General features: G+C 38.0%; 1 protein-coding gene across 1 annotated transcript in view; it reads right to left on the reverse strand.

The window, feature by feature from the left end:
- The window catches only part of IFT122 (intraflagellar transport 122), a 172338-nt gene that overhangs the window by 52135 nt on the left and 107850 nt on the right, over positions 1-12353 (reverse strand). Inside the window, exons 19-23 of the mRNA XM_053720769.1 lie at positions 3641-3812; positions 2697-2799; positions 1653-1793; positions 643-740; positions 360-460 (exon numbers count right to left, since the gene is read on the reverse strand). Coding sequence (XP_053576744.1) covers positions 360-460; positions 643-740; positions 1653-1793; positions 2697-2799; positions 3641-3812 — 615 coding nt within the window. The remainder of the gene's footprint in view (positions 1-359; positions 461-642; positions 741-1652; positions 1794-2696; positions 2800-3640; positions 3813-12353) is intronic.

Here is a 12353-nt window from a genome sequence, read left to right on the forward strand (position 1 = left end):
AGATATGCTTTTCAACAAAGGAAGGATTATCAAATTTGCTTAATTCTATTGGTATCCTTTGTCAAAGTAGCAGCAATGCACTGCTGGGAGCTAGCTGAACACATCAGGTGAGCCTATGACGATATGTGCAGCCACAAATAAGCAGCTAGTTCCCAGTAGTGCATAGCTGCTCCTGAGCCTACCTAGAGAATGAAGCAAATTAGATAATTGAAGTAAATCGGAAAGTTGTTTAACATTGCATGCTCTATCTGAATCATGAATTACAAATTTGGGGGTTTCTGCCCCTTTAACCTACCCTGAACCTGGCCACCAAGTTTAAACCTTCAAAATATTAGCAAAGGTGCTATTGTGAAGGATACACTTTTGATATTCCCAGAGGGCTCTCCTTGGTCAAACTGTGCAGCAGAAATCTGGAGATATTGAACAGGGTTTCTGGGCTGTGGGAGCTGAAGGGCTCATCCTGAAATTAACATTACAAATAAATAACAAATTATCCATAAATAAATGAAGAGTCAATTTATTTGAAGGAAATGCATTAGGTCACAGGGAACATTAGCCAGATACTATATATATAGTGCACGCTAACAGTATACAGGTCATATACACTAGTCATGGAACCATTTGTACAATCCAGTGACTCACTGTATATCTTTGGATGGAGTGGTACACGTGGTAAAGTTCTGCCAGGTGCTGGAATTGGTGGAACTTTTGTAACATTGCATCCTGCTTCTGTTCGTTATCTGCAGGGATAACCAGATTAGAAAAAGGGCATTTTATGTTACTCATCGCAAACAATTGCAGACATGTCCCAAAATCCTTAATTTTACAATACATTTTCACAAATTTCTATATATTTTAAAATTTATTTACTGCAGATTGGGACCACAAAAGAATATAGGAAAAATAAATAATTTTAGAAAAAAAGTACTCTTCATGTAAAAAGCCTGAAGATACGGAACCACAATATATTTATTCTTTAATAAATCATGCTCACGATTAAAGGGACACTGAACCCAATTTTTTTATTTTGTGATTCATATAGAGCATGACATTTTAAGCAACTTTCTAACTTACTCCTATTATCAAATTTTCTTAATTCTCTTGGTATCTTTATTTGAAATGCAAGAATGTAAGTTTAGATGCCCGCCCATTTTTGTTGAACAACCTGGGTTATTCTTGCTGATTGGTGGATAAATTCATCCACCAATAAAAAAAAGTGCTGTCCAGAGGTCTGAACTAATAAAAAAGCTTAGATGCCTTCTTTTTAAAATAAAGCCAGCAAGAGAATGAAGAAAAAATTGATAATAGGAGTAAATTAGAAAGTTGCTTAAAATTGCTGCTCTATCTGAATCACAAAAGAAAAAAATTTGGGTTCAGTGTCCCTTTAACTAAAATGTGAGCACGGTTTACTAAATCAATTTGAGCAGACTGCCCACGGGAGTGGGCTTGGTTTAACTCTGTGAGTGGCATTTAAGAAGAGCCAATCACTGTGCAGATTTAAATTAGACACGCATGAATGTAAAACAAAATGCCTACATCTTTTACTGCAGAGGGAATCCAATTATATTATATATATATTTACTGTAAAGAAGATTCCATAAAGCTTTGAAAAAATAAGTAGGTTCTACACATTGATCACATCTCATCCTCACCTTGAGCAATATCAAGGCACTGCATTGACAGCATCCAGTAGTAGTAGGCTGCATCATTAAACCTGCTCTCTACCACGGCATTATGGGTAAGCAACTCCAGCACGTGCACTGCCTCATCCTGACGACCAGCTTTGTGGAATGCTGGGAGAGACAAGAAAAGAATGAGAGTACCACAAGAGGCCTTAAAATACGAGATGCTTGTAATGTGCTATGCTATAGAGAGCACTGGGTCACAAAACGAAGCCATGTGAGTACTGTATATATGTGACTACACACACACTTTAAAACAGGCCCCATGGATGTCTTTTTGTTTTAGACAGAAAGACAGGTTTGATATCCCCTTATCTAATAAAACAAGACAATTTCCAGTTTACTTCTAGGTAGGCTCAGGAGCAGAAATGCACTGCTGGGAGCTAGTTGGGGATTGGTGGCTGCACATATATGCCTCTCATTATTGGCTCACCAGATATAAATCAGATAGCTCCCAGTAGTTTATTGCTGATCCAGAGTCTGCTCTTCAACAAATTATAACAAGAGAAGGAAGTAAATTTGATAATAGAAGTAAATTGGAAAGTTGGTTAACAGGAATACACATCAGCCAATGAGCATGAAGCACATATCAGCCAATAAGCATCAACAGGAAGTACAACACTGATACAGCTGTATTAGTTTCAATATAAATTAAAGAATCTCTTACTTGCAGTTTTTTTTTCTTCCATGAGTTTTAGATGTATATATTTTACATGAATAACAGGACATTTTTAAAAGGAACACTAAATTAATTTAATGCAACTCCCTCGGATCATGGATGCTGCCATTATCTGAAGGATTGTTGCTGCAAATGTACAAACATCTCAGCACTGGAATGTAGTGAATGATCGATTACAACATGGCGGCACTAATGCGTGAAGGTAAACGGGGAATAACTTCAGTACTATGCTTATAAAATGTATTTAGTGTTTACTGTCCCTTTAAATAGCTGTATTTTAAGAGGCCGGTAATATTATCTTTAGAATTTCAGGTAAGAAAACAACCACTTCTCACCTTTCTGTGCTTCTTCAAAACGATCATTCTCTGCGAGCCACTGTGCATATGGAACGTAAACCTCGTCCTTATGTTCTGGGTACTTTTCCACCATTGCAAAAGCCTTAACAGAGAGAAAGCAGTGAGAGGCTGGGTGTAGATACAGCAAGGATTACATATTGCAAAAGAGAGAACAGTAAAAAATAACTGGGGGGGGGGCTGATACAGCTCCTCTAGGGTTAACTTTAAACCCTACCAGATGAGTGCTAGCCCATGATACCAGAACCCCACAGTGTGTAGTAAAAAATTTTTTTTACTTTCTGTACCAATGTCCATAGCCTGTATAGCCAAAAGTTGCTGTACTGCCCAAACCATACGCAACACGCACCTCCCTACCTGCAGCCATAGATCTTAGCGGTGCAATAACTGATATATGTTGATATCTATATCTATCTATCTATCTATCTATCTATCTATCTAAATATATATATATAATAAACTAAATAATAAATAAATTATACATGGTACACATGGAAATTACCTAAAAAAAGTTGTATGCATTTCTGGTTAATTGCGCTTAGCGCAAAGGGAAATCATGGGCTTGCAGTAGCATTAACTAACCGCTTGTTATGGCTGGTTATTTAACATACGCCTATAAAAAACGGGCAAATTTGCCCCTTACCGGTGCACGTTAAAATAGCGCTCCACACATAATCTGGCTCATATTCTGCTTTTTACGGTCTACCAAAATTGAGAGATACAGCTAAAAGATTGTTTTATTTATCACGTTAAACAGTATCAAGACTCTTTTATACCCAGGTTTTGGAGGTCTGCCACAATGCGGACAAAGTACCAGTAACAATGTATAGCGTTCTGCTAAGTTACCTGCTTCCAACTGCAATGTAACTGGACTCTCACACTTGAAAATCAGAGGAAGCAGTCACGCTCGCTAGACAGACTCTCACCTCTTCCCAGTGCTGCGTTTCTACATGAAGCTGTATTAGAGCCTTCATATCTCCAATCTTCTTGTAGGTCTCAGCAGCATATACATGATGCTGCAGTTTCTTGAAGTAGAAAGCACACTTTGACAAAGGCTCCCTCTCCGCCTTATCGAGCTTCCGCGCTATATCAATCAGCCTGCAAAGAAAGGGAAATGTTAATAGAAATCAGGACTTCTATTATAACTGGAGAGTCTATTAATTTACTTTTATAGGCTTAAAGGGATATTAAAGTCCTAATTAAACTTTCATGATTCAGACAGGGCATGTCATTTTAAACAACTTTCTAATTTGCTTTGTTCTCTTGATATTCTTAGTTGAAAGCTAAATCTAGCTAGGCTCATATGCTAATTTCTAAGCCCTTGAAGGCCGCCTCTGCATTTGACAGTTTTTCACAGCTAGAGGACATTAGTTCATGCATTTCATATAGATAACATTGAGCTCACGTGAAGTTATTTAAGAGTCAGCACTAATTGCTTTAAATGCAAGTCTGTCAAAAGATTTGAGATAAGGAGGCAGTCAGCAGAAGCTTAGCTACAAGGTAATTATAGAGGTAAAATGTATCTTTCAGTGTTGGTTATGGAAATCTGGGGTACGGTAAATTAAGGGATTGTCTATCTTTTTAAACAATAAAATTTTTGGTGTTTACTATCCCTTTAAATTTTGGAAAAGTTTCAATTATATAATGTTTATTACGTGCTTTACTGTACTGGACCCCATGGTTTAGTTATGGGCAGAAGGCCTTTTAGTTGCCCTGACAACAGGACATTTCAGATGATGTGACTGATACATAAGCTGCAAGTTATCAGTCTCACTGTTGACTAAACCATGTGAGCACTTAAACTGACTATTACCGATTTCTTAAAGGGCTACTTTACAAGTGGAGGGCAAAATAGCACTCCCGCTCGAGCGATAACATCGCTAGACGGAGGCTTTTTGCGGGTGTCAGGCTGTGCTCATATTAGGAGTTGAAACATAGAATTTGACGGTAGATAAGAACCAAAAAGGCCCATCAAGTCTACTCATATTACATGTTACTGTTCCCTTAGAATATCCTTATGCATGTCCCAGGCATTTTTGAATTCCTTTACAGTCTTACACCTAGATTTAGAGTTCTGCGTTAGCCGTCAAAACCAGCGTTAGGGGGGGTCCTAACGCTGGTTTTGGCCGCCCGCTGGTATTTAGAGTCAGTCAGGAAAGGGTCTAACGCTCACTTTCCAGCCGCGACTTTTCCATACCGCAGATCCCCTTACGCCATTTGCGTATCCTATCTTTTCAATGGGATCTTTCTAACGCCGGTATTTAGAGTCTTGGCTGAAGTGAGCGTTAGAAATCTAACGACGAAGGCGGGGCGTAGCCGTGCAGGGACATGGCCGCTGTATAGAAAAGCTCCGTGCAAGCCATAGGTCTCTAGACGAATAAGCATAGTAAAAACTGGGAATTTACACTTCAAATGCCTATGCTTTGCCAGATGAACCTTGCTCACAGATTCCGGTGAGCCGAAAACGAAGAAAAAGAGCTCCGTAATTGTAAAACAGACAAACCGCTATACCGAGTGGGGCAGACTACAATATGGCATGAGGCAAATGATTTTCCTACAAAAATAGTGTAAAGTATTGAGATCTCTGCTCAACAACCTAACTATACTACCACCTGGATCTGCAAGTTCCTTACAGCGGGATCTATTTGGAGGAGATTGATCGCAAGCGGTGCACCGCCATTACGCAAGACCACGCGGTAAGGCAATTTGGGAACAAGAGGGAGGAAAATACAGCACGATCAGAGAGGGAAAAAATAACTCACTATAGATCTTGGTCTAAGAAGTTTTAAAGGGTCGGCACTTAACACACATATCCTGGCCACGGTCAAATAAACTAATACCTTTAGAACAGGCCAGTGCAGCGTAAATACAGCAAACAGTGAACGAGAAGGGGCCACGGTGGAGTGTGAGAGGTGTACTTGGATTGACTATCAAAACCATATAACTTTAATTCTATCGATATCCACTCTCTTGCAGACACCCACTTTCTGAGACACACAATAGTAAGAACCTTGCTAAATCTCCTTCCCCAAACCATATATTGAAACAGCCTGAAACCCATAATAACTCGACAATGACAGCAAAGAAAAACACTAAAGCGGACAAAAAACTAACAGGCGTCACATCAGTGAATTCTTTCTTCACTAGACAAGAAACAGAGACACATGAACAGGTGCAATCACCCCTAGGAGACGAACCTTCACAACAAGAACTGCGCTTTGTTACACATCCTACAAACTCAGACCAACTGTCTCAGATACAATCTACTATCTCACTATTACCCTCTAAGTCTGATCTCGCTGAGCTAAAAACATTTATTAAAACTGAAATGTCATCTCTGAGGAAAGACATAAATGAAATGGGGTCAAAACTTGAATACTTAGAAGAAGAACAGGATTCACTGAATAATATTGTGTCTGATGTCAATCACCAGCTGACAAGACACGAATCCATAGTTCAATCTCTCCAATTGAAAGTAGAAGATTTGGATAACCGTAACCGACGCAGCAACTTAAGAATAAGAGGTGTCCCAGAAGAAGCTACTAAGGAATCGCTGCCTTCCTACCTCTTGCAAATGTTTGAATATATTGCCCCAAATGTCAAGCTATCTGAAACATCAATGGAAAGGGCACATAGGGCCCTCAAACCACTCCCTATCCCACCAAAACCTCCCAGAGATATCATTATCAAATTTACAAACTATTTAGACAAGGAGGCTATCTGGAAACAAGTGCGACTCCAAAGAGAAATCAGATTTCAAACATACAGTATTCAAATATTCCAAGACATCAGCCCAACCACCATAGAAAGAAGAAAAGAAATTCGCTTCATCACCCAAAGATTACAAGAAAGGAAGGTGAAATACAGATGGGGATTCCCCTTCAGCCTAATTGTACAGAAGGAAGGTAGAACATACATATACAAAGACCCAACAGACATAGACTCATTTTCTAAAGGCTTGAACATTGATTTTCCACAATTTGACCCCCCGAATTCAAATACACACCAGAATGGCCCCCCTCTCCCTCAGAGACCACATTGGTCAACTGTTCAACGAAAGAAGAAAAAGACAGAAGATATTGCTTCAGACATATAAAGATGTTCGACAAGATCTGATAAGTATATAGAAAGTTATGTATTACTGTTGTTTGTTGTTGATTTAAACTTAGAATTAGGCATTGAGAACTCATTAGTCACCTCTTGAATTCATGAACATTAGATGAACAGACTCGATCACGATATGACATACATACCAAAGAACAGACTACCTATGTGATCAAAATATTATCCTTAACTTGAGAGGTTATACCTGTTATTTTGTTGAAAAGTTTACGTTACCATTATACCAAAAGTCATATAAACAGAAATGTTTTGTGTTAATGTTCTAAGTCTTGAATAAGAGATTGGGTTATTATTAACGAAACAGTTAAGATATGAGAAACTAAAAAGCCCTTGATTGGTTGCTATGAAGGTAATAGCAACAACAGACTTAGGTAGTAAGATACTCAGAAGATCATAAACATTGAGATAATGAGAAACAGTTGTTTATTTAAAACCAGTTGAACAATATTGTCATACCCAAACACACAGATTATAATGTTTAGATACTATAGTGTATAACTAAGTAATTCCCTACATGTTATATTTACCTATGAGCTAGAGACCTACAAAATGGCTTGCTACCTCATGATTGTTATTGTGATGACTCTAATTTTTACTTTCGTTTTTATTTGTTTTTCCTTTTTCTCAAATCTCTTCTTTCCATACCTAGTTGGCGGTCCTGTCCTATCCTGCAACCATAAAGCACTTTATAGAAAAAATACTTGTGTAAGTAACCTATATCCTATCTATATTAATCTCACATTTCATTCGGATTATGGCTAAACAAATAAAACATATCACACACACTAACGAATTGCAACTATACTCCATCAATGCAAAAGGTCTTAATATACCACAAAAGAGATCCTTGGTACTGAGAGATGGTCGTAGCCAGAAAGCAGATGTGTTGTTTCTCCAAGAAACACACTTTAGAAAAGGAAGAGAACCCAATACATTTGCTAGCCAGTTCGGAATCTGCTTTTGGGCTTCACATCACAAACATAAGAAACAAGGTGTTGGTATCATAATCAAAAGAGGTATCCCCTTCACAGAACTAAACACCATCAGAGATAGAGAGGGTAGATATATTATAATTGTCGGTATACTCTATAACCGACCAGTGACACTGGCTTCAATATATGCGCCTAACACAGGCCAACACAAATTCATTAAAAAAATCACTAATAAAATTTTAGATTACCAGAAAGGTCCACTTTTAATGTGTGGGGATTTTAACATAGTTTTAAACCCGGAAATAGACAGCTCTTCACAGCGATCATCACTACCTACCTCACAGTTAAATAAAATAAAAACATATCTCAAACAAATTGTCGCCCAAGATGTCTGGAGAACCCTCCATCCGTCCAGTAGGGACTATACATTTTACTCATACCCTCATGTGACTTACACTAGAATAGATTACATGTTTACAGACGTAAGTGGCCTGGCACTATTTAAATCAGCTAAAATTAACCCAATCACTTGGTCAGACCACTCAGCGGTGGTGAGCTCCCTCATATGGCCATCTAAACCCATAAAAGATTTTGTTTGGCGATTAGATGATTATTTACTTACCGACCCTATCAATACACTAAAAATTGATAAAGCTCTAACGGAATACTTCCAATTAAATACCTCACCATTAACATCTCCTCAAACATTGTGGGAAGCACACAAAAGCGTCATACGAGGTGAAATGATGGCCATAAAAGCTTACCATAATAAACTTAAAAGGGAAGCAATTAAGACATTCTTAGATAAAATCCAACAATTGGAAGACAGACATAAACATGCTCCTTCTAGTAAGGAGATACTAAGGGAACTGACCATCGAAAAGCAAAAACTAGCATCACACCTATCTAAAGAAATTAAGAGAAAAGCATTTTATAACCGACAAAGACAATATGAGGGCCGCAATAAATTCGGGAGGCTTTTAGCAAGGTACCTTAAACATAAAAACCACAAAAAATATATTTTACACATTACTGACGAACAAGGGCAATCTCAACACTCTACACCTAAAATAGCACGAGTATTTCAGAAATTTTTCCAAAACTTATACAATATTAGAAATAACCCACACCATCAATCAGAAAACCCTCAATTACGACCAATCGCAATAGATAATTACCTTAAACAATTAAAACTTCCAACTATCACTCCCGAACAAAAAGATACTTTAGATGAACCCCTGACGGTAGAAGAAATAAACCTAGTAATTAAAGATTTACCCACAGGGAAATCTCCGGGCCCAGATGGCTTTACTCATAAGTACTACACTACATTTAGAGAGACACTATCCCCACAGATGCTAAAATACTTCCAATCTATAGAGTCCTCCAGCGGGTTTTCGGATAGGGCCTTAGAGGCCCATATAACACTCATACCAAAACCAAATAAATCCACTTCTCTACCCGCAAACTATCGTCCCATTTCATTATTGAACACGGACATTAAGATATTTGCTAAAATTCTATCACATAGACTGAACAAAATTCTCCCCCACATAATACATTTTGATCAGGTTGGTTTTGTTCCGGGCCGCGAAGCCAAAGACAATACAGTGAGAGCAGTACACCTTATCCATTATGTCACCAAAGAAAAAATACCATCTCTATTCTTGTCTACTGATGCCGAAAAGGCTTTCGATCGTATAGCATGGGACTTCTTAAAAGCTACGTTATTACAGTTAGGCCTAGGCCACCAAATTATAAACCGTATTTTCTCACTTTACTCTCAACCGAGCGCCCGCATACTGATAAATGGATCCTTATCCGACCCCTTTACTATAACTAACGGAACACGTCAGGGATGCCCCCTTTCACCTCTTTTGTTTACCTTTGTAATAGAGACATTAGCAACTAGTATTAGGAACAACCCACAAATACACGGTATTAACATTGGCTCACAACAATATAAAGTCTCTCTCTTCGCAGATGATATGCTTCTCTCCATCACAGATCCCAAAGAATCACTCCCACCAATAAACCAAGAACTAGAGATTTTCCACACATTGTCAAATTTTACCATTAATAAGGCCAAATCTGAAATGCTAAGTATAAATATTGATAAACATGACATATACAATATAAAACAGCTCACATCATTCTCATGGTGTAATGCTTCACTTAAATATCTAGGAGTCAAACTAGCGCCAACCTACGATGATATGTTCAATATGAACTACGTACCTCTTAAAAAGACAATTATAAACGACCTCTCTTCGTGGAGATCTAAGCAGATATCTTGGTTGGGACGTATAGAGGTTATTAAAATGAACATATTCCCGAGAATACTTTACTACTTACAAACACTACCCATCCCATTACCCACCACCTATTTACCCTCCATACAAAAAGCTTTTAATGATTACATTTGGAACAAGAAGCCACCTAGAATAAACAAAAACATAATGTATTCACCCAGATCTCAGGGGGGAATGGGAGTCCCGAATCTCGAGTTGTATAGACAAGCAATTGTTTTGCAGAGAGTTCTGGACTGGAATATTCACTATCAACACAAACGCTGGATTCCTTTAGAACATCTAATTCACCAAAAGCCCCATCTAGGTAGATTGTGTTGGGACATCTCCAACAAACCCCAGCTCAAAACTGATATTAACCCGATAACAAATGAAACATTTAAGACATGGGACAAAATCATTAACACATCCTTATTTATTTCCTCCAAACCATCCCCACTGACATCCCTTCTGGAGAATGGGGAGTTTATATTGTATCCGCCTGCTACTACAATAGATCCAATAAACCAAACCACAGATATAGCAGTACGGACCATGATTATAAACGAATCAATTCGCACACAGTCAGATTTGATTGCAGACGGACATGAATGTTTCTCCAATTGGTTCACATACCGACGAGCTAGAAACTATATACTTAAACACAAAGATTATAATAATATGTCTAGACCGTTGACAAACTTTGAATCTTTATGCATACAAACACCACCACTCAGACATACACTATCCTTCATTTACAAACTATTATCTCAGAAACCCCCGGGGTATATCCCACTATTTTTGGAAAAATGGGAAACAGACCTAGGTACCATAATAACACCCCAAACGAGCCACGCCATCCTACAAGCCACTAGAAAATCATCTATCTCATCCTCTATTCTAGAAATTAATTTCAAACTCTTACATAGATGGTACTTTACTCCAAAGAAATTACACAGATTATTTCGCTCCCATCCAAACACATGCTGGAGATGCGGTCATGTAGATAGTAATGATGCACATATGTGGTGGTGGTGTAATGACATTCAAAACTTCTGGCGACAAGTAATTAAAGAAATAGAATCCATCCTGGAGATTGTTCTCCCTCTAGACCCTTTGATATGGCTCCTGAATAAACCCCCAAACATTAAACATAAACCTTATCTACGGTTGTTCACGATAATGACAAATGGAGCGAAAATACTAATAGCCAAAAATTGGAAAAGTAATAAAGGCCCCTCATTAGGTATGTGGGTTGGTAAAGTTACAGACCTTTTAGATCTCGAAGAATATTATTACCTCAAGAATGCCAAAATGGATACATATGCAGAGATATCCCAAATCTGGGAAACCTACAAACACTCAAAGTAAAACCTATAAACATATCTCAGACTGGTTGCGGGTGGGACAGGACCCGCCCACCACTTTCTTTTCCTTTTACCTTTTCACTGGAAACCCTTAACCCTTTTTTTCTTTTTTCCCCCTTTCCTCTCTAAACTAATATGATAAATTCATATGTCCAGAATTCCTAAATTGTACATGTAAATGTAAGAAAATACAAGACAACTATTGAACATGTTTAATGGAGGAGCTGCGTCTCCCATTCATTGTATGTTACTTTATTACTTTCAATAAAGTTGTTTGGAAAAAAAAAAAAAAAAAAAAAAAAAAAAGAAATCTAACGACAAGACTCCAGCCGCAGAAAAAAGCCAGGAGTTAAGAGCTTTCTGGGCTAACGCCGGTTCATAAAGCTCTTAACTACTGTGCTCTAAAGTACACTAACACCCTATAAACTACCTATGTACCCCTAAACCGAGGCCCCCCCACATCGCCGCCACTGTATTAAATTTTTTTAACCCCTAATCTGCCGACCGCACACCGCCGCAACCTACATTATCCCTATGTACCCCTAATCTGCTGCCCCTAACATCGCCGACCCCTACATAATATTTATTACCCACTAATCTGACCCCCCCAATGTCGCCGCTACCTACCTACAATTATTAACCCCTAATCTGCCGACCGGGCCTCACGGCTACTCTAATAAATGTATTAACCCCTAAAGCTAAGTCTAACCCTAACACCCCCCTAAGTTAAATATAATTTTATTCTAACGAAATAAAATAATTCTTATTAAATAAATTATTCCTATCTAAATACTTACCTGTAAAATAAACCCTAATATATTTTTAGGATTAATATTTATTTTACAGGCAACTTTGTATTTATTTTAACCAGGTACAATAGCTATTAAATAGTTTATAACTATTTAATAGTTACCTAGTTAAAATAATTAC

The sequence above is a fragment of the Bombina bombina genome, chromosome 7 (assembly GCF_027579735.1).
Source record: "Bombina bombina isolate aBomBom1 chromosome 7, aBomBom1.pri, whole genome shotgun sequence".
NCBI lineage: Eukaryota > Metazoa > Chordata > Amphibia > Anura > Bombinatoridae > Bombina > Bombina bombina.